The 24,262-nt window shown below is 27.8% G+C and overlaps 1 protein-coding gene across 1 annotated transcript in view; it reads right to left on the minus strand.

Annotated features, from left to right (window-relative positions):
- Positions 1-5,384: 5,384 nt before the first annotated feature.
- LOC129976300 (presequence protease, mitochondrial-like) overlaps positions 5,385-24,262 on the minus strand; it is a 41,336-nt gene continuing 22,458 nt past the window's right edge. Inside the window, exons 17-27 of the mRNA XM_056089796.1 lie at positions 22,763-22,883; positions 22,299-22,375; positions 20,890-21,055; positions 18,646-18,746; positions 17,490-17,595; positions 16,461-16,570; positions 13,951-14,004; positions 10,805-10,876; positions 9,508-9,622; positions 8,662-8,795; positions 5,385-5,542 (exon numbers count right to left, since the gene is read on the minus strand). Coding sequence (XP_055945771.1) covers positions 5,437-5,542; positions 8,662-8,795; positions 9,508-9,622; positions 10,805-10,876; positions 13,951-14,004; positions 16,461-16,570; positions 17,490-17,595; positions 18,646-18,746; positions 20,890-21,055; positions 22,299-22,375; positions 22,763-22,883 — 1,162 coding nt within the window. The 3' untranslated portion in view covers positions 5,385-5,436. The remainder of the gene's footprint in view (positions 5,543-8,661; positions 8,796-9,507; positions 9,623-10,804; positions 10,877-13,950; positions 14,005-16,460; positions 16,571-17,489; positions 17,596-18,645; positions 18,747-20,889; positions 21,056-22,298; positions 22,376-22,762; positions 22,884-24,262) is intronic.

A 24,262-nucleotide genomic window follows, 5' to 3' on the forward strand; every position in this document is an offset into this window, starting at 1 on the left:
AGAAACGCTATTGCTGCCGTTCGCGCCGCATTCAGCCATTTCTCTAAAATTTAGCGATAAACTTTTCGGGTGAAAATGATTATATATCAATGCTGTTCCATATTTGGACTACTAAAATGGTTTAAATTTTCCCTTGTAAACAACACATAACTTTTGATTCAGCTTTCCATTTTAAAGCTGAGCTAAGGTTTGTTACATTGTCATTTTGCGACTTGCAAGTTTGGTAATTTCTCGGCGTCACTTTTGCTACCTTTACCCTGTTGCTGCTATTTTCGCCACATTTGGCCATTTCGCTAAAATTTGGCGATAAATTATTATTATTATTTTTTGCGAAAATGACTGCATATCAAAGCTGTTCCTAAATCTGAACAATATCGACAGACTATAGACATTGCTCTTATTGAAACCGAGGCATCATTTCTGTAATCCACACATGGATCGAAATCCTGAGCAGAGTACTCCTTTTCGGACCAAATATCAGGAATGTTTGTTCTTTCACTTCTCCTGTGTCTCAAATTTAAACGTCTTTCTCTGTCAGCAGACAGTCGAGATTCATTTTGTCTCTGCGATTTAAAGAGAGGCGGTTACTTCGCTCAGATTCTCCTTTCCTCTAAGATTCTCCTTTGAAGAAAGTGTGAACATTCTTTCTCTGATATTCGTTAACCTAAAGTTTCTTTCATATACATTTTCATTATCACGCAACAAGCGAAGCGTTTTGGCATTTAATGTGCTCCGGCCAAGGTTGAATTTCCTTCTTTTGGGGATAATGTGATTTGAATTTCTGTTTAAAATCAGACGTAAACAACGAAATGTATCGCATATGAATACCACAGCTCTCTCTCTATTTGTACATGTGAAGTTTGAGATTTCCACTCACGCGCGGATAAGTGCAAAGCACAGATACTGCTGCTTTACGCATGCGCGAATCTTAGTAGGAAAATAATTAAAATCGTAATTATAAAACTTTTTTTATTTTGATATGACTTCAATATACTAAAGCTTTCCCCAATAAATGCCCTACAAATGGTACAGTTATCTCCAAAATTAGTTAAGTATTTCTCGAGTTTTTAGGGTTTCAACATACAGACGCTTTCAGGAGACTTCAGTTTATACTATATATAGATCTCGGAGCAATAAACAAGTAATTGTATTAAGTGAAAAATTACGCATCGTATTATTTTTTAAAATGCAAAATGTTAAACATATGTCTTTAGTAAACACTAATAATGAATTTATCGATCTTTTACGTGAGTCTAGCATTCGATTTTTCACAATTAATTGCTGGCAGGCTATAAATACTCAAGCACCAGAAAATCGAAAACATTTTGTAGGCGCCTTTTTCTCCGAGCGTTTAGAATGAAAATTTGGCACTGAATGTCAAATGCAATCACAAGATAACATACAAAATTTATATATTTAAACCATATGTTTTTTTAAAGTAATTTCATTTACATAAATGCTAGAGTGCAGGCAGACAGACAGACGATCAACCCTTTGTAGGTTTAGTTCCAAATTTGATAGGATCGGCCTTTTAATTGCTAAACATGTGTTCCAAATTTTATGCATCTAGCTCTTTACATTTTGTAGTTATCATGTTCTCTTGTACTTGGACAGCTGGACAGATAGACTTCATGAATGGATTTATAGAAAATTGGATAAAATTTATAAATATGTTATAATTTTTTTAAAAAAAATTCATCCTTCTTGCTCAAAATGTTTTTGAGTTATCGTATCCACACACACACACACACACACACACACACACACACACACACACACACACACACACACACACACACACACACACACACAGGGATAATTCTAAAAATTTGCTTTTCTGATTCGGAAAGGTTTGAAACGTGAATATTCATCAAAATCTCAAGCGTGATGTTTTTGACGATTCAAATACTTCCTCTCTTTAAATTTCGAGCATGAGATATTGAAAAAAAAACACTCATAAGCATTTTCAGCTAATCTTATTTTTTTAAAACAAAGTTTAATTTTTTGAGAAATAATTCAGATATTTATGTGAAATTTTTATCAGTCATTCCTTCCTATATATAAATGGAATTTCAAAAAATTCCTTCAAATATTAAAACATGAAAAAAATCCAAAAGAACAGATTTTTAAAATTTACTTCTGATGCGAAACTACTATAATCAAATTTTGTAAGTCAATTGTATAAGTATTTTTGATACCTAAACATTTTTATCTTTTTTCGTCTCAGATTAATAGTTTTTTTTTAAAATTTAAATTAAGAAAAACGATATTTAAACTTTCATTCGTTTGGAAATGTATCAGAGTGCAAATTTGATGGTGTGTTTTGAATAGCCAGCCTAACAACTTAAATCAATAAAATTACTATCATTCATTTTTTTTTCAGAAAGTACATTTTGATTGGATTATTAATAAAATTGCATTTGCTCCTACTCATAGAAAAGTAAAAAAAATTCCTAGATTTCCCCTATCAGTACAAGATATTACTTTTTTTTTTTCCCCACATGGGCACTGGAGACGAATGCCTCGTGCTTCAATGAGCCTGAACGTCTGTTCGACGCAGATTGCAGTCTTTCTGACCGCAAATGTTTGTTCACATAATATTTGCCTTTTACCTTTTCGGGAAAAAAAGGAGGCGAGTGAAAGATAACAGACGAATACAAAAAACTCCAATGAAACATTGCAGGTTATTGTTGGGTTTGGCAATATTGCGCCCAATGGTGGTTTTCCGCGCAGACGGTTGCCTTGTGACTCGAGATCTGCAAGGGGCCTCAAAATGTATTTCGACGTATATCATAGTGCTAAGCAGTCGGAATATTTTTGTCCAGGGTCTCTCTGTCGGTCTGGTTCGCAGAATTTTCTCCCTTTACATTTTTCTTTAAAAATAAATGAATGTTTCAGAAATGTTTGAAGGAATAAAAACTGATGGAAAATGGAGAAAAAAAATAACCTCGTAAACCGAGATATTCAGGGAGTTTCTGAGATATATAAATGGCAAAACCAACTGGAGTGATGTCCTCAAGTCTTTCACGCATACTCTATAGTAAAGGTGTTATCGCAGAAAAGGTTTTGCATGACATAGGCTCTCAATAGTTACAAAATATCAAACTTTGATGTGAATTTAACATTTTTATTGAATATAACGTGAACTCCTTGGACAACTATTGGCTATTAATAATGCTGGCTTGCTGTTAATAATGTTCGAAAATCGAATTTGTGCTTTAGACACGTTTTTTTCTTCAACAGATTAAAACAAAGGTTTGACACAAAACTGCACTTATAGTTACAGAATTCCATACCAAATTTGATATATTTAAATCAGTTTTTTTTTAAAAATTATAACATTTACATGTTTCTGAGGGTACAGACAGAATGAAAATTTCACATAACTAAAAATTCGGTTGGATTAGCTGGTCGCCAAAGGGGCTAGTTTAAAATAAAAGGAAAATCAATGAGCTAGTCGACCAGTCTTAATTACTGTTCTTCGCCAACTTTTGCCAGAGGAAAGTTTATGAACTCTAAATATATTCATCAATGGTCGCACGCCATCTTCCAGTCTCTTTCAAGAAAAACTGAACCCCCACCCCCATTATTTCACTGTAATTCTTAATGGAGAAATTCTGCATTAAAATCTTTTAGCCTCAGTCATTTTTCCAATCACACAATAAAAAATTACTTTGTATGAAAGCTAATCATTAAATCCTTTGCATACAATGATGCATCTGACACGTTCATCAAATAACTGAATTTTTAGTTTTAAGTCTGCATTTAAGTGACCGAATTAAGCACTTAAAAATGCAAAAATCATTTAGAAGCGCTTCGATATCTCAAATGCTCCTTATATTATGATAAGAATCAAAATGACAATAAATGTCCAAAACAAGATGTGTCATCTAATTAGGAAGTGAAATAAATTCTTATGTCAAGGGATTCCTGGAAAACACATTACTTCATTATATATTCTAACTGGGAGAGTCCTCCTGCCTCATTATTACACACATTTCATTAATTTTTATTTCATATGAAAGATATCACGATTCGTAGATAAGTCATCAATGATTACTTTTGTTACGTAAGCATGTTGCCCCGCCTCTCACTTGTAACGCCCTCTAGCGGTATGTGTAAAAAACCATCAGTCTTTGTAACATCATCGACGAAGCAGCACGCCGAAAGGCAAGGCTCAAACAAACTCCCGAAGCGGAGAATCAATAAAATCTTTAAAATACAAAAAAGGTCCGACATCATAATCGAACCTCTCCAACTTTAACCCTATTCTCCACTTTCGAGAGGAATTGTAAAATAAATTATCAATGCGGCGTCTACTCTTAACAATTGCTGGATCGATTTAGTCAAATTTTACTTGTCAATTATTTTTGTCTCTAAACAAGCATAGCTAATCAATCGGTAAAATCTATTTATTATGGAAGTATAATTAAAATGACATTTTCATTTGTTGTTTTAAAATGCAACAGATCAAAGTTACTTGACTTAACTAAATTAATATTATTAACATGGTCGGTGAGCAATTGGCTGCTGATTTTAAAGTAAAAGAATTGTAAGGTTTTTTTTTTATTATTATTTTAGTTTATCCAATGAAAGAGATAAATTTTGATAAGAACTATTTACATCAATCGTCGATTTTCGTAATTTGTATTGCGATTTTTCTTCTTTACTAATATCAGAGTTACCAGTATTGAGGGAATTCTATTTTAGCTGAAAGCTGTATGGTCGTTCAAGCCGGATACTTCCATTTTTAATAAAGTAGCATTACTTAATTTAATAAGAGTAGTATCATAATAAATTTTGTAAATCACCGGAAGAATTCTAAATGTAATAAGTTTAGAATGATAATTATATATCTAAGTGAAAATTCTTTAAATTATTTTTTAATTAATTTCCTTCAAGATGAAAACTAGAGGAAATCCATACTAATTCAATAAGCAAGTGGAAACAGATCGCTTCCTTTTCTAAATGTATTTGTAAAATAGTATGTTACAACCTTTCCTCTTATTTATAGAAAAACAGCCGCTTTTGGCGATTAATTGTGAAAAGATAAGTACACACAAAGCACTATATTAATAGACGATTTGAACTTTATATAGTAATTTATATAAGAGAGATTATTTAAGTATGCATCGCGCACATTTTAATTTTCTACAATTATGCTCTTTTGCACTAGATTCAGAAATTTTCTGAAATCATTCATTGTATAAATCCCAATTCTTGTATGTGCAAAAGATTTTTAATTGTATATTATATAAAATTAAAATTACTTATAGAATAATAAATATCTTAAAATGTACTAAATATCATACCATACTGAAAATTATTTTAAGATCCATTTCAAAATTTTATTGCATGATGGCGAGATTTTAAAATCAATGACATTAGATGGGAAAACGATTTATTTTATACACATTAAAAACATATCTACATAATTTACAGTTCATTCGTTTCTATGTTCCAGCTACTATCTTCTGATTTTGTATAATTGTTTTCGGGACCAATCAAAGCAGTACCAACTCTGTCTGAATTTTTCAAATATCTGAAAAATATAAGCATTTTATGTAGAAATGAGCTTTAAAACAGAGAAAAAAATACACAACACATATATGCATGCACTGACACATATATTATGTCTTAATTACACAGATGTGAAAGCTATGTGATAAAGACAAAGAAATTGAATTAATAATTACATCTTCAATACTATATTAAAATATAATTTAAAAATGCAATATAATTCTGAAAATTTCGAAATAATTGCTTTAAAATTAAGTAATTTTTTTAAAAAATAGAACTGAAACATATAAGAAGTATTGAAGTTATATATATATTTCATAAAAGTGGAAGTGATTTCTTTATCTTTTAATGCATATAAAAGAACTAAACATTAAAAAAATATCTTTAAAGAAACACAAATAAATTCAATATTGATGCACATTATTAAACAACTTTAGAGCACATTCATTAATAAGCATTATTTTGATTAATTAATTCTGGCAAGATTAAAATCAAGATAATATTGAATTGAAACTAAGATGTCAGATGTCAGAATTGGACGAGATAATACAAGGGGTGTTCAAATGAAAAAGTACGAAACAGTACTGTGGATATAAATGAAGACTTTATTCAAAGTATACACCATAGGCCAGAGCACAATGATCCCATTGATTAACGAGCCGTAGGCTTTCTTGTTCCCAGAATTTCTATGGCCGTGACGACACTCAGTCCTTCACAGCGTCCTTGTGTTCACCGTCCGAGTTGAAGCGCTTCCTTTTCAGGGAACCAAACAGATGAAAATCGCAGGAGACATGTCCGGACTGCATGGGCGGATGGTCGAGCTGCTCCTACCTGAACTTGATCAATTCCGAGTGTGTGATCCTGGAGACTGTTGACGCGCGTTATCATGGAGCTGAACCACACCCTCCGTGAGTAGCCCGTCTTTTGTTCTTGATGGACCTGTGTAGTCGTCAGAGTGTCTCACAGTATACATCGTAGTCAGTGGTTCTTCTGTGCTCGAGGAATTCAACAAGTAGCGGACTTTGGACGTCGAAAAAAATGATGAGCAACACCTTGCCTGCTGACGCCACGGCTTTGAACTTTTTTAGGAGGAAGTGACGATGTATGCTTCAACTGCATGCTATCCCGCTTTGTCTCTGGCTCATATGAATGACACCAGCTCTCCTCACCTGTGACAATCCACTCCAAAAAAGCGGGATCTCCATGATACCGAAACAGATTTTGAAGTGCTAGCCCCATACGCAGTTGCTTGTGCTGGTCGGTCAACTGCTTTGGAACCTACTGTGCGCACACTTTCCGATAACGCAACCTGTCGTGAACAATTGTTCAAACTGTTCCAACGTTGACATCCAGCTTCACAGCCAACATTCGCAATGTCACTTCTCACTAGGTCGTCTAACTTGTCGATGAGATCGGCCGTGATGTCTGTATTATCCTGGCCTGGTCTCTGATCATCAACCAAACTCTCACGGCCTGCACGAAAACGGGTATTTCATTTTCTCATTGACTTGTCTGACACAGTCTTCCCCGTATACGGTGCCCATCCTGCGATGAATAGAGGCCGGTGTAACATCTTCCGCTGTTAGAAATCGGATAACACCGCGCTGCTCCTCAATCGTCGAATTTTGCAATGGGAACGCCACCCTGTCTTCACATGCACTGCCACGTCTTTCTTGCAATGTCAACGGAGTTCCCACCCTTGATGGGCTACCTGCGGTCCTGGCGGTTGTTGACCGAGGCATTGTAAGAGTTATACTGGCTTTGACTGTTTCCTCCTCTTGGTGGTATGAAACTGCCACGTCAATTGGACGGCGCTCTTTATAACAGCCTCTACTCTCTCCTGCGCATGAGGGCGCTCTCGCATGCTCCGATCTACGCCGGAGACATCAATCGCATCCCAAGATGTCTCGCTACGTTCTCCCATAGTGGCAAATGCAAATATGTTAACGGTTACGTTGTAACGACGTTTCGTACCTTTTCATTGGAACACCCCTTGTATTTTGCTCTAGAAAATTTAAGTATACAAAGATTAAAATAGATTTGGTTCAATGAGTTTTAATTATTCTGGAGCTGATACCTATAAGCAATCAAAATTATGCCATTTTAATTCATGAATCTAGCATCATCAGAATAGATACTTACACAGATGGAAGATTCTGCAAATCAAAATACTAGAATTCTGGATATCGCAAGAAATAAAATGCAGCTTCATTTTATTTATTTATTTATTTTTTGCTCTAAAAAACTGTGCAAAATTCCAGGATTTATACTTCTGAAAATACACATGAAGCTGCTGAATCCCAGTTAATATTAAATAAAATGCGAGTAGACGCATTGTATCTGAATTATGAATAATTGAATCAGTCTACTTTGTCATCATAGAGGGTAGCATCATATTTTGCCATTATCATCAGTCTTCATCCTTTTTTCTCCCGAAAGAAACAGACCTGACAGACTATTTTGCTGACAGTATGAATAAAAAAATAGATTCATACATTATAATATGTAAAAGATAACATTGCTGCAAGGATTTTAATGTGACAAATTCTTGTATGGTAAATGTGAAGTCTAGAGGTTTGGTGAAGAAGTTTGGTTCTTGAGATACATGGAAATTTCCATAAAGTTAAATCTCTCACATCATTTTAAAAGCTGGATAGCTGCTCTAGTTTAGTATAGTTTCAGAGTTAACTGAGTTACTGAATTCGGTAAAGTCTAGCAAGCTCTGTAATATGTGCTATTGTAATATCATTATGGTTGGTGCTCTGAACCAAGAAACCTAAATCATCAATTGCGCCTATTTTCATAAGGGAAAAATGGTACACAATGCAACAATATTTTAACTAAAATTAAGCTCATTATCAAAGAAATGCTGAGCCAAATCATGAAACAGCAAGACACATTAAAAAAAAAAAAAAAAAAAAAAAAAAAAAGCAAATGCCAGCTCTGATTTCAATCAAAATACTACAATCGAAGATCAATTTTGTTCAAACTGTATAGTTACTCATATGGCATACTTTATATTACAGCTCTATTTACTGATTATGTTCTAAAAGAATTTCACAATATTATACCATAAAATTTCCCCTCCTTCCCATTTATGGACAAATTATAGCACCATTTCCTCTTAGAAAAACAACTTACTTTTGAGTAGCATCTGTAAGATCTTTTCGAGAACAACTGAAAATATTGTTCCTCATTTGTTCCTTCATTTCATCAGAAATATCTTCAAGGAAAACAGCTGAGCCTTTAGACCCAGGAGGAATAGGAGCATCAACCTAAAATAAAAATTCATAAAAATAAATGAATTAAGATATAATTTTATTGCACTTTAATACATCTCAAATGGATTCCATTTCTCTTACAACAGTTCTTCATATTATTATAAATCATCAAACTGTCTAATAATAACAAAAAAATTACATGTAACAAAAATCTTATTTATTAATGTACAGGTTAAATAAATTATTCAATATGGATTTAAAATTTTTGAAAATTTAAATTGTTGGAATTATTTGAGAAGAGAGAAAAAATTCTTTCAGTGTACAATACATAGTTAAATATTTAAACTGTGTTTATTCTATACCAATGCCATCAAATTGTTCAATTTGGATTAAAATATACTTTCTAAAATTATTAGAGAGTAGCAAAATATTTCACATAATACGATAACTATAATTTAAAATTCAGGATAGAAAATAGAAATGATAAAATGCATTTATTAAACTGTAATGTAACATAAGTGAAAGATAAAGAAAATCTTTTAAATGAGTATTAAAAACAAATATTAACAAATATCAACTTATTGCTAACTTTAAAAAAAGGAATTTTGATATATGGAAAATACAAAGCTATTTATTTCTGCCAAGATAAATGCTTTGTTTTTTTGCTAAAAGAAAGAAATTATATACATTAATTTTCTACTAGTGTTTTAAAAGTAATATCCTAAATCTATATTAATATAAACAGAGCAAATTAAAATTCACTTACTTCACTAAAAACTCCAAGTTTGGCTTCAGTGATGTCTTGATCAGAATAAGAACCTTCCAAAAGCCATTCAACTCCAGAAGAAAAACTTTTTAAAGTTTTTGTAACATTTGGGTCTCTAAACAAAAAATAGAAATTCTTTAAATTTATAAATACCATATGTTTTATTATTAAAGTAATTCTTAAATAAATGAGTTTTTGTTTTGAAATACAACTAATGATTCATCATTCTTTTAACCTAAAAGAAATTAATTCATAAAAAGACAAAAACACAAATGAGTTTCAAAACTCCCAGCATTTAAATAGCAAATAGGACACAGGCTTTTCATAAAAATGCTGAATTTCATAAAATAATAAAATAAATAAATTTATACAAAAAAGTGATTGAGATATTATAACTATTATGGAATTATTATATAAAAATTAATAAATCTCAAGAATGATAAATTTTGATTCTAAAACGCTGATATACGCAGAAAGGTGTCATATCTAAAAGAGCCATTTCAAATTGAATGTACAAAGAAAGAAAATTTAAATTCTTAAAAAACTGATATATCTCACAAAAGAAAAGAAGAAGAGGGTGGAGGACCCAAATGAAATTAAAAAGGAAAAAGGATTAAAAGCAGTATAGCAAAATAATCAGATTTTATTGCTGGATACAACCTATTATTTTATAAAAATAAATTTTAATAAAAAAAATTTCTCTGCATATTGCTTGAGACATTAGCTTGTTCAGTTAAAAATTTAATAACAAGCAACTTAACCATCAACATCAGAATAATTTTCATCTATATCCAGATATTTGACAAAGAAATGGTTCATTAATTGGTAAAGAAGACCTTTATGTTTTTACCATCTTTCACACATGTTATTTTATTAAAAAAAATGAAAATAAAAAACCATTGAAATGAAGCAGAAAGAAAGAAAGAAACACACATACACATGTAGATAGCTGTTTTTTTTTTTTTTTTTTTTTTTTTTTTTTTTTTTTTAAATAACTATAGTAAATTAATCAACAATATAAACATATTTCAAATTTTCATCCTTGTATATTAGAAGTGACTGTTATTTAGATTAAATGTAATTGTTATATTAACATAAATAGAAATATTAATAAAAATTAACTTTTAAACCAATTTTCAAATTACAAAATACAATATCACACTAGGCAAAAAAGAAATATTAATAAGTATTTGCATGGTACTGTTAAACGAACTATAATCATTTAACAGTGCCATGCAAAACTTACATCACTAATGCAAAAAAAAAAAAAAAAAAAAATCCATTGAAGATAATTTACCTGTAGGAATAAAACATAAAATGTCCTCCTTTACTAATGGCTGCACCTCCTCCATAAGCACCTCCTTTTTCTCTGCAAAAAAATAGAATCGCTGCCTCAGAGAAATTATGAATGTGAGTTTTTAATTCCTTCAGCTTTTAAATCATGTAAAATATTTTTCTTCAATGCAGCAACTGCTTTAATTTATTATTAAGTAAAGTTTGTATTTAGATGTTATAAGTAAATTTGGTTGTGGGGAAGAAAAAGAAAAAAACTTGTATGGTCTTTTGAATAGTCATTTCTGAACATAAATAATAAAAGTACCTTTCCATTTCCATGAATTTTTTATGCATTCTACTTCAATATTAAATATTACAAATTGTTGGATATTAGTGAAAGCATAATGTGAAGCTACAATTGCAAAATAATAGAATTCATTAATTATTACCATAATATTATTATGGTGAAACAATTTTTTTTTCTTTAAATAACTCTTATATTGCAATTATTTTATTCAATCCATGCATGTAACTGATAAAACTGCTATAAATAATTTAACTAAGGAGAGCATGCACTATGAAAAGTAATGCAAAAGAAATTTTAAAATTACATCTAGTCAAAATGCTCCATAAAAACAATACTAGCTATAAAAGAAGAAATTTTACACACAAAAACAACAACACTAAAAGATTTTCAGTATATTATTCAATGTACTTCAAACACAAAGCTAAAATAAATTTCTTGAATAACTTTTTTGCAAAGGAATTCTGTTTATTTGGCCTTATAGCAATCCCACATGACAAAATTTGTATGAAATATTTTGTTCTTTTCTCAAAATGATTTCTTAGACTTTTTTATAGTCTTTAGTACTCTTCTTTCTGATGCTATATTATGAATGTTTATGCCAATTCATAATATCAGATTATGCTTTTTAATACACATATATATATTTTTTTAAAAATTCTGAAAGAGATTTTTTTGTAGCAAGTGAAAACTTGAAACAATAAATTGAAATAATATTGAAAATTGAAACAATTACTCCAGCAAGTCATATGTATAGCAACAAAATATGCAACTCCTATTTCATTCCAGACAAGAGCTGTCCTTTTCGAGAGATTGCAGAAAGCATTTATTTAGTCTTCTAAAGTTCTTTGCACTTTCTTTAATATTATGAACACTATACAAAACAATATTTCTGTCTTAGGTGCAGCACTTTCTTTCTAAAGTTAATTGTTTTTTTCCCCTTTTGAAAGAGAGTTTTTCTTTTTGAATTCCAAATATAAATACAGCCAGACTTTTCCCTTAACTCCAATAAATTAAAAAAAAAAAAAAAAAATCTAGCCTTTTTATGTTTTTTTTTAAAAATCTAATAGCCTTTACAAGATTTAACAAGATGTGGACCACAATTACACATAATTATGCTACTTTTATATTGCTCTTATGAGATATTCATTAACTTTGTTATGCAGTTTATAAGTCTAGATGCCAGCAGCCTTATCCTTTATAACCTAAATTGTCTGCTATCTTTCCTAGAATAACTTAAACTATCTGGCATTATTATCCGTAATGAGGGTTGGATTAAACTTTATAGGGGTTTTAGACAAAGCTATTTATGATGTCCCTTTCTGCACCAAACACTCAAAATCTAATATTTTTTGTCAATTTAAAGTAGCATATTTTGGAAAATTGAAATAGCAAAACAATTAACTGTAGATCCCATTCTAAAATGTTAGTTTAAATATATCACATATTAATTAATGCACAAATGAATTTTGAAAGTAATTGCAAGAAAAATAATAAAAAAATAAATACAATTATTGTGGAACTTTTTTTGAAGATCAAATAGTATTTAATTTGAAGCTACTCTTCTAACATCATAATAAAGATGTGTGTATGGGTGTGTATTGTCTTTCTACAGGACAAACCATTTCATCTATCAGATATATTGTGAAGGAAGGGAATGTGCACCTTGAAGTAATTTGGTGGTGGTGGGATTTTAATTAATTAAAAAAATAAGCTAGATTTTTATGCTTATGGTAATTTCTGAAAATATTAATGCACAAAAATGATTTTTACTGTTTTAACCCTTTGACTACTAATGGGACATATACATTTTAAAATTATTTAAATAATTCTGAGTAATATTATAAATTATTTAAATAATTCTGAGTTTTTTTTTGGTGGGCTGAGGGTGTATTTCATGATTATGTAGAGAACATCATAGAACTTTAAAAGCATTTGAAAAAAATCGAACAGATTTGTCTAATACAGGTGCTATTATCTTCATTTTCTACGTGATTGTAGAGAAAAAGATTCTTAATAATTTGAAAAGTGAAAAAAAAAACAATTATACCAATTTAGTTATAATTAAACAATTCTCTTTAGTGTAGATTTAATTAATTTTTAAACATATTTTTCAAGTATATTTCACAAAAATATTTTCATCAAATGTGTAATTTTGTGTAATTTTCTTCTACTGTTAAAAGCTATAGATAAAGGATACTGTTTAATATCTCTCTAGTCTACAGAATGAATAAAAAATGTGAAGTTACAATGCTACTAAATTTGAAAGATAAATGAATTGGACATAATAGCGCTATGATGTCATGGAACTAATCTCCATCCATATATACAGTGAAATATGTAAAAGACTATTAAAACAGCACCCAACAGTTTCCAAATAATAATTTGTTGTAATTTGGAAACAGATTCAATCTGTTCAAAGGCAGCTAGTATGAAGTTGACTTATTTCAATAAAAGAGAAATCAGTATTTTTTATATGTTACAGGATATGTTTTATATGTTACAGGAACACCTCTAATGCATCCTCATAAGTTAAAATAAAAAAGGAATTGAAAAAACAGGCTAATATTAAAAGTTATGCTTATCTTAATTTTATTTATGATTATAGTGAAATATATTTGTACAAATAATTTGCATTTTTATTCTTTAAATCATTAATTATAATTCATTTTTTCAATGAATAATTAAAAAAAAAATAAAAATTATTATATAATAACAATATTAAACATACATTCATATACTGAATCACAAATAAAATGAAAAATTCTAAAAATAAATTTAAGCTTTGATCAAAATGAATTTAACATTTCAAATGCAAATTTAAGAAAATTTAAAGAAAATTAAAATTTAAAAGAAAAAAATACCTTATTTCACTATGTAGAAATTTAGAAGACATTAACTTGGCAGCAACTTTTAAGCTAAAAAAGAAAAAAGATATATATACACATTAATGACCCAAATTAATTTTTTTTAAAAATTCAACTAAAAAAATGTTAAAAGGATTTAAAAAAGAAAGCCAATGAACATCTCTACAAATATTAAGAGCTGTGCACTTTTTAGAAACTTAAGAGTTTAATGCTTTTCTTTAAAAAAAAAAATTGACAATAAATATTTTCTCTTAAAATTACTTATTAAAAGGAAGAATAATTAAAAAAAAACAATAGATTATAGAAGTATTTATTAAAGAATGAATAAGAGAATATGATTTTGATTGAATTATGAAACAGTGAATGATACAGAATGATTTATATGTTATAGATGTTGTTCTATAAAGATTCCATTGAATAACAGCCAATATATTTGAATATATAAAGTCAAACTGAATTTTGAATCAATTAAGGCATTTGCTTAGTCTCAAGTTTTATAATATTCAAAATTTAAGCATGAATATTGTCCAATTAACATCTAAACAATCAACTTAACTTAAAACATATATTTCAACAAACTTCTTTTATATAATTTTAAAAACAACAGGATTAAGATAACTGTAAAGTAAAATTAAATATAAATACTTTTTTTTGTTATTTTTTAATAAAAAATTGGTAAAATGCAATTAAAAAAACTTTTTTTTAAATATATCATTTAAAAAAATATAGTAAACTATTAAGAAATAAAAATTACTTCTGTATTCTTTGCATAGTCTTTAAAATAAGTTAAGTGAAAAAAAAAAATAGAATTGAAAATTTGACTATTAGATGGGATACACCAATTGCAATTTATTTAGTGCAATATACTATCTCAGGGAGGGGGGGGGGTGTTACAGGCAAACCAAAAGATATAATTTGTTGCAAATTAAAAGGTAAAAACTTGTCACTATCTCCTCAAATTTCATGATAGCTGGAATGCTGAAGGTAGTAAGAGAATGCAGTTAATGAGGACATTCTAATGAGTTTTCATATCAATTGATTAGAGAATTTAAAAATTATTTGCACTCCTTTGAAACCATAATAGCATGATAATGCTTTGCCTGTATTTATAATTACTTTAAAAGATTTACTGTCATTTATAGCAATGATAATATGCACATTAAAAAGGTGCTTAGTGTACCATATTTGCGTATGCACTATAATATGCTTGTTTATAAATGTAGTAAATAAAACAATGAAGAGTGTGTTATTGTAAAATATTTCTTAAAAACACCAAAAAAATTTATAACATGGAAAAATATTATGGAAAAATGATATTTGCTTAAATTTTAAAAGTGACAAAAATTATTTAGATGCAATAAAATATTCCAAAGATATTGAGGATGCTATAAAAGCTATAAACAAAAATATATTAAACAATTTTTAATCTAAATTTCAATTTAATTTTTAATAATAATTTTAAATGCACAATCTTAATGAGTATCAATTATACCAAAAGTAAATATTTGCTAAATTTGATGGTTGTAGTTTCAATTATCTGCTCTATAGAGTATTATGAGTGATTTTTATGAAGTCACATGAATTTACAAACAGCACCCAGCTTATAATCATTATCATGTTAAAAATAATAAATGTTGAAAATCACTTTCAGCCCTTAATTTCTAAAAAAACTGCAGTTACTGAAAAACTTTCAGTACCTGCTTATTGACTTCATTTGTAGCCATGATCCCCATTTGGGGATTTTGGAATTTTATGTATGCCACTTGATGCTAAAAATATATTAGATATCCCTGACAGTTTCATTCTTATGTATCATTTAATATTGTGTTAAGCAGAAAGTGTATATTCTGTGCTTCATTCCTTTACAACAAGCAAAGAAATTTGAAATTTTTCTGTAAGTTAAATGGAATAGAATTATCATATTTGAAGCACTATATTTTTGGTTAGTTTTTATATTTTAATGAAATATCGGACATAAAAATGTAATTTAGAGGTTATAATAACAATCTGTTACTCACTGATCTTTACTTTATGATTACTTTATTGATCATTTTATAATGATCATTAAAAAAAAAGGACTAACAAGTAATATGTTTTCAAAAATATCAAATATTTTCAAAATAAAAGATTAAAATATATAATATTTTTTTAAAAATATCAAATGTTTTTAAAACAAAATATAATTTGAGTATAATTATACTGTTGCACACCTTTTTTGCATATATATCTTATCCAATGAAGTAAAAATTCATTTAATTTTATTTATCTACCTTAAATCACAAGGAAGTTACAGAGAAATTAAAATTTCATTCCATCCCAACATTTCCAGCTCCTCTGAGCTGGATGGCTTATCTATAAACTCAGTCTAGATTTTCACACTCCCTTTTATTGATACATAAAACAATAGAATTTAAACATAAATTTGCAATACATGGCATGAGTTTTGCAAAAATATGCTTTCTTACAAAATTATATCTATATGATATGCAAATAAAAATCATACTAACCTAGCAAAATGTGGATTACAGTAAGGAACTGTTAAAATACTTTGGCCTAAATAATTAACAGAGAAGGGCAAAACAAAATGAGTTTTCTGATTTTTAGCTTCATAGTGAGTCTGAAAGAAATTGAATGAAAACAATTAGTTATAGGTGCATATATATAGGCAAAGTATATAGGTGTTTTAAAAATTAAGAAGAAATTTCTATTAGATAAACAAAAACTTCTTTATACAATTAGTATTAAAGTAAAATTAAGTTAAAATAAGATTTTATTAAAAAGTTTTTTTTTTTTTTTGTCTTATGAAAAATATAAAAAAAATGTTAGAATTGTCTCATAATTTTCTAACCTCATATTATGGTTAACAGCAGTAAATACTTTAATCTGCTAATTGTTAGTATAATTATGAATATTATTTAATTAAATGCCTAATTAGCAATATAATAAAAATTTCAATAAATTATTTTATATTCATATATTTTCTCACGTAGATCAATGAAAAAATTTATATATACAAGTTAACTGAAGATATTATGTTTGTTACTTTTATTTTTTTTAAAAATATACATATAATACATATTTTTTGGAAAGGATAACGCCGAATACAAATAACTAATAACAATGATATGCATATCATATCATAAATTTAAGCCATCATGTATTAATGAAATTTTTTTTGCAAATCTAACATTTTCAATGAAAAGTTATAGTTATAAAATACATGTAATAATACCAAATTGACGATAATAATAATATTTATAATCCAGAAATGAGATAATCCAAAATAAATTTATTTAAAGAAATTGAAAACACATATAAGAGATAAGAATACAATCTGGAGTTTTCTTTTAAAATTGTAGCAGTTTACAAACAATCCTAAAACAAAAGGATGATATTTTAAAATCATATAAGACATCATATTTGTTTTTAAAGCCAAATATTTTACAAGAAAGTCTTGTTACTTTATACAGTAATTTTTCCATCGGTTATTGAAATTATGTGAATACTGATGATAATAAAAAATCATAAGAAATTACCTGTTTGTAATCAGGTAAGGCCTCTGAAATTGGAAGCTGATGTAGGAAGGAATCTAGAGAATTAACTGCAGATTCCATAAAGTTTGGCATTGCATTAAGAGAACACCTATAACCGAAAGACAATATTTTCCTTCAAATAATTAAAATCACCATAAAATTTTAAAAATGAAAGAAAAGTTGAACACAGCATATAAAAATAAATACCATTAGATGGCTTGATTAGAATGTTTGATTTAATTAAATTAATATCTCATTCTAGCGAATATTTAGTTGCAATCATTTCATTTTAGATTTCAGCAAAGTGATGAAAATGAGCAGCATTTATTTTCTTCAACTTCACACCGCAGTAATTAAAGGATTTTTTTTTTATTCAATTAAACTGCAACACAACAATGCACATGGCAGATCTTTGGTAGAATAGGCATTTAGTTCAATTATATTGTTTTGAAAGAGCACTAAAATTACTTTAGAATGGGGCTTGTGAGTTTGAACCATGATCAAATGATGAGGACACCTCTTGTATTAACCCCTACTTTCCTAATTTCCACACCACATGAGAGGATATACAATCTTATTAGATTTGAAATGTACCAGATATATTTGCATAATGGTACTTCGGTGTAATTCAATTAAGAGCCATTAATTCCTTGTCCATGAAATTGAGACCATGTCACAAGATTACTACAGCCTTCCTGGTAGAATAAGATCTCTATCAAATATTGTAATCTGATTAAAATATTTGTAAATTATTTTACATATCAATAAATTTAAATCTATGTTAAAAACTAAGATAAAAACTTGATGATGAGAAATGATGATGGATGTTACACAATTTTGTTATTGATGTTTAAGGCAGATTATTCAGAAATTATATTTTTAGTTTCCAAATTATCTTTCTTTCCATTTATATCAATGATTTTCTCTCTTGTATAAAAATTTGTTTCATGTAGCAGTAAAACAAAGATACTAACATGTATTATGTTGCAAAGTAATTATTTTTTTTAATTTAATCAAATTTTTTTAAAAAGTAGAATTAAATTAAAAGTTGAAGATTCTTTACAATCAGGCTCAAGAATTACTAATTTAATTAAAAAGTTAGCTGTTTTAAAATATATAATAATGTTGTTATGCATTAAAAGTTTCATAAATAACTTACTTAATAGGAATTTTATTAAATAACACATCAGCTAGTTTTTTTAGCCTTCCAAGTAATTCTTCATGATTCTGCATTTCTGCTAGTTGCTTCATAAAAGTGATCTAGAATAATAAAACCAAAGAAAAATGTAAAATTTGGGGTGGGAAAAACTTGAATATCAAAAACAGAAGCAATCATCTACAATGGTATATTTCTTTTATTATAATTATCACAAAATCACAAATGAAAAAAAAAAAAAAAAAAAAAAAAAAGAAATGCACAAAAATTCCTAAAATGTTTTAAAAAATTTGAAAAGTAAAATACTGAATTTAATAAATCGAACTAATTTGTAATATAACAATATGATAATAAGATCCCATGAATTTTAAATAATAACTTTAAATAAACTGAAATTAATTCGAATATTTTTACTTTCGATTAGAAATAATATTTTATGTACTTAATAAAGACCATGATAATTTGAAAAAACATGATAAAACATGATGTTAAGATGATGATTTTAGGTTAAATGTATCAATCTTTATTTTCTACTTAGCATCAAGTATTTTTCTCTTCAAAAGTATTAAAACAAATAACCATTTCTGATAAAATTTTATTAATATATTCTTGAAATGTTTTGAAAGCTAATAATAAAATAAATAAACTAAAAATATCAACTGAATATTTATTTACAACACACACACACATGCACTGAATATTCAAGATTTATTGCAAAAAACTTTTTAATCTATACTTATAATAAAGCTCAATGTGTGTGTGTGTGTGTGTTGGCGCTCTACAGGCCAGACCGTTTGACATACAGCTACCAAATTTGGTACATGTATACCTTGGAGGTTGGGAATGTGCACCTGGGGTTTCTTTTTTCGAATTTTTAATTAGAATTTTAATTATTAATTAAAAACTAACTTTCCCGCCAAAAAAATCTTCCATTATCCCCAGGCTTCAGTTTTCAGTTTTTTCCAGGTTTCCAGGCTTCAGTTTTTTTTCTCCCAACAGTAATGAGGCTAGGGTTAAAATTTTTCGGCGGATTATTTCAATCGGTTCTGTTTATTTTCTTAATGTTTGATGCATTTAAAATTAAACATTGTTAATGAATCAATCTTTCAGATTCATTCTGAAGTACTTTTGAATTAAAATAAAACAGAATAAAGGAAATTAAAAATTTCTAATCCGCATAGCGTTACCCCAACTGGCGTAGAAAAAATCACGTATTTGCGTTACGTAACCGGCGAAGAAAATTCACGCATGCGCATTCTGTTCTGATTGTTGCCATGACAACGTTATCAATGGATGATTTAAATTATTTTTGGGTTAGTTGCATGCTTTTGTAAGTAAATTGTATTTATGTTAGTTATATATTTTTTGTATATGCTTATAGTTTTAAGTACATCGTTTTTTAAGTAGTTTTTTTAAAACCTGTTTTCAACCGTTTATTTTAAACGATTCGTTTTATTTTCTTAGTGTTTGATGCATTTAAATTTAAACATTGTTAATTAATCGATCTGCTCATAATGAATCTAAGAAAATTTTGTTGACCAACTCTTGAGATATTACATAAATTAAAAAAGATATTCTTTAGTGCCCATAAAGTTTAAACGCTGAGTGACTCTATTTTCAGTAATCAGATTATAAAAAAATGCTTTGTTTCAGTAAAAAATATTATTATATTAATTGAAGATAAATTCTTTCCACTTTAATTTAAAGCATAAATTCTACAGGTGCTAACAGAAAATAAGAGAGATGCATATTACGTTATGACTGAAGGCCTTTATAATATTATGAATGAATTATATGATAATCAGAATTTGAAGTTTTAAAATATTTTGATGAAGAAGCTATTAAAGTAGAAATTGCATAAAATATTTAATTATTAAAATTTTAACGAACATTAAGATTGGCGAACCGGCTGGTCGCCAAAGGCGGCTAGTGTCAAATATAGCTGATTTTTTTTAATTTCAATATTAAATAAACATTTTTGACCAATAATTTCAGAACATTACTAAAAAAAAACTAGAGGATGTATCAATGGAAATTTTTTTGATTATGAATGTTATTTCATATTTAAGATAAGTCTTGATACAAATAACTAAGCTTTTGATAATGCTATAGAGATTTTAGTCAGTATAAAAAAATGAAGTAGTAATTAATGTTGCAAATGAAATAAAATATTTCAGAATATAAATGAGTTCCTATGTTCCACTGAAAGAACACTTACTCTAATATTTTAACTCTTAATAATCTTACCTGACTGAGACCAGACGTTTTTTCCCTTAGATGAGAACAATGACTAAGTGTACTACTAGCTTTTCGCATAGAATATCGGTGCCCATTGTAAGTGATACTTTGTGCAAGCTCAGCGGCACCTAATTGTATAAGTTGTGTCAGCCGTTCACTGTCTTCAAGTTGTACACTAATAAAATAAAAATATTTCCAAATAAGTCTGATATAAGAAAATGAAATAAAATCTATATAAGATTATCAGATCTATTGCATTATCATATTTAATACACAAACTATCAAAGTCTAGAATACAAAATATCAATCTAACTGCTGAGCATGAGCTGCTGCATTTATTGCAATTTGCTTTGAGACAATGAGTTATATAATAGAAAAATAACTTTCCATTATTTCCGGACATGCAAACCAGGAAGGATTGATTCCTTTAGTTATAGATTGATATGTAAGAAAATAATGAAATCAATCATTAAATACATAAATAATTAGGTGCTTCTGCTTACGTAAATAAATATTCTGCAAAATTTTTATGTTAAATAGATTTATTGATATAATTTTCAAAGTTATCATCCATCTAACTTATTGTAGTTTTTTTTATTTCACTGCTCACATACTCATTAAAGAATTATAAAACAAAGTTTAAAAAAAATGTAAATAAATATAAGCATATAACAATGAGTGTAAATAAAATATTAATAAATGAATTAATTAAAAACAAATAAAAATAAATGATTATGAATAAAATATAAACAAAATAAGTAAATATACCTAAAACATCCTCAAATACAAAAATTGCTTGTAATAATATTGTTGTGGCTTATGGCACTTTACAAGCCAGTTGACAGTTATCTGTCAGCAATGTAAGCCTGTATTAACATTGTTTCTCTCATGATCAAATTTAATAACTAAAATATTTAAAATCCTTACAGTAAACTTTAAACTGTTTTGATAAATGAAGCTAAAATCATAATTAACTTCTTAAACTATAATCTGATTGGTAGAAGCTTGTATCTGATGCATAGCAATAATTACAGTGCAAGAAGTTAATATATGCTAAAACATATCATGGCATAATAAAAAAAGATATGCTAAACATATACAAGCATAAATAAAAAATTTAGGTATAACTGGCATTCAGTTATAATGCTTAAATATTATAAGTATATGGCATATGTTTTTCATACTGTAAAGATTCTATTATATTCTATTCTATACAATGATATAGTTTCTGAGAAAAGAAAGCAAGAAGATAAAAATAAATTTTTGGTGAACTTGCATGAAGATAAATTATTATAATGCTTTCAAAATTTTTTAAGTCAATATTGCAGTGATAGGATGGGGGAAGGGAAGGAATTCTACGTTCCAAGTATAAATACTATAATCCTAGTATTTATTAAAACTTAGAAAACAAAACTTACTTAGTGATGATATCTTTCCAAAGAGAAAACATAGATTCAATGTTTTTGTCCAAGCAGTAAGATGATAATAAAAGAGCCTATAATAAATACAAAAAGTTTAATACTTTTTATATAAATATAATTCTTAATAATAACTGGAATTATTTTTCATCTATTATGAAATCAAACTATGCATGAAAAAAATTTATATGATTCATAACATGAAATTACAAATTTTTATTAAATTAGGAGAAATGCTTTAGACTGATCTAGCATTCGATCTAAAATCTAAATTTAATAAATAAGGCATTTTACTTTATAATAAAGTTACTCAAAGCAAAACAAATGCATCCAACTTATTATATCATTGATGTCTATAAAGTGACAATATATGGTCAGTTAAATGCAGAATTTCTCAAAAGATCAAAGAAATGATTTTTAAAATATAATAAGCTTTCCTAGATAATACGAATCAAATACTTAACCTGTCTAAACTGCAAAGGATCTGAAGGATTTTCGGATAAATGGAGAGATACATCTAATCTCCCAGTCTTTAACTGAATCTCTTGATCTAATTCTTTGTAATTAAGATTTCCTGCTCCCATTCTAAGGGAAAGAAAAATAATAATAAAAATATAAGAAAGTTTAAGAAATAACTACAATAAAGTAAAGATGGGATTTCATTTGAATATATGATTAATCTGTTAATAATCTCCCACCACTTAATATAAACATTAAAGCAAGCATTTAAGCAATTTATGGTGGAATGAAGATCATGACGAATTCATAACCTAAATTATACTATTTCATACAAATCCAGTCTTGCATTACCTGAAATAAAGTATTTACTTTATTATAGAATAAAATTCTTGGAACTTTTTAAATTATAGATTCCTTGAATGAAATGAGAACCAATGAAATGCTTTATGATGAGAGAGATATTATTAGTTAGAAGATTAATTAATTATTAGCTGGTTCAACAAAGATATTAATTATATTTAATTTCCATTAAATTGTTCAGTTTAATTAGATAGGTATTTTTAATTTAGAGAGAGAATAAATTATCTCCATTTCCAATTAAAAACTGTACGAATATATATAAAATAAACCTCCATTTAACAAAAATCAAAGCTATAAAATATATGAATAATGATGGAAGATAAAACTGAAAACTTTACAACAAAATTTTACATGACTTAGATTAAAAAAAAAAAAAAAAAAAGGTTCAACATTTATAAAATATTCTGTTTGTTTGTTATATCAACTTAAATAAATTGTAAAAATTCCAAATTCTATCAGTCTTAGATATATTATATACTAGTCCCTTTTGGTGATCAGCTGGTTTGCCAGAGTTATTGGTTATATTTAATTTTAGTTCAATTCTTTCTATAAAACTTCATGTCTATGATTCTATCAAATTATTGGACATGTTAGCTACATTATTTTAATATTCTTGCACAGGATCTGTTCATTGTAAATCAGAATTTTTCTAAATGCTTTGATGTCATGGAGACCAGTGCCATGGCATAATAATACTGTTTTATCTGATTCATCTATTTTCTAGTATAACAGTATTGTAATTTTGCTTTTTTATTCATCCTGTAAACTACAGAGATATTACACAGAATCTTTCTTTAGCTTTCAACAATGAAAGAAAATCACAAGAAAAATATTTGAGGAAACAATGAAAATGGTTTCAGTTTTGTTCATAACAATGGAAACGTTGTTATGAACTATACTTAAAAATATGTTTAAAACTTTATTAAATCTAGGCTAAAGAATTTTACAGCAACTAAATTGGTTTCATTGTAAATATAATTTTATGAACTTAAAACTAGTGTAAAAATCATCTTTGTGTGGGAATATTTTTGGCAGTTAATGTGAAAAAATACCAACATCTAACATTTTCCCCTTAATTATAAAAATAAACATAATGCTCTGAGATATGTGCACATTTCTACCCTTCAAAGTATACTGAGTAGCTC

The sequence above is a fragment of the Argiope bruennichi genome, chromosome 7 (assembly GCF_947563725.1).
Source record: "Argiope bruennichi chromosome 7, qqArgBrue1.1, whole genome shotgun sequence".
Taxonomy (NCBI): domain Eukaryota; kingdom Metazoa; phylum Arthropoda; class Arachnida; order Araneae; family Araneidae; genus Argiope; species Argiope bruennichi.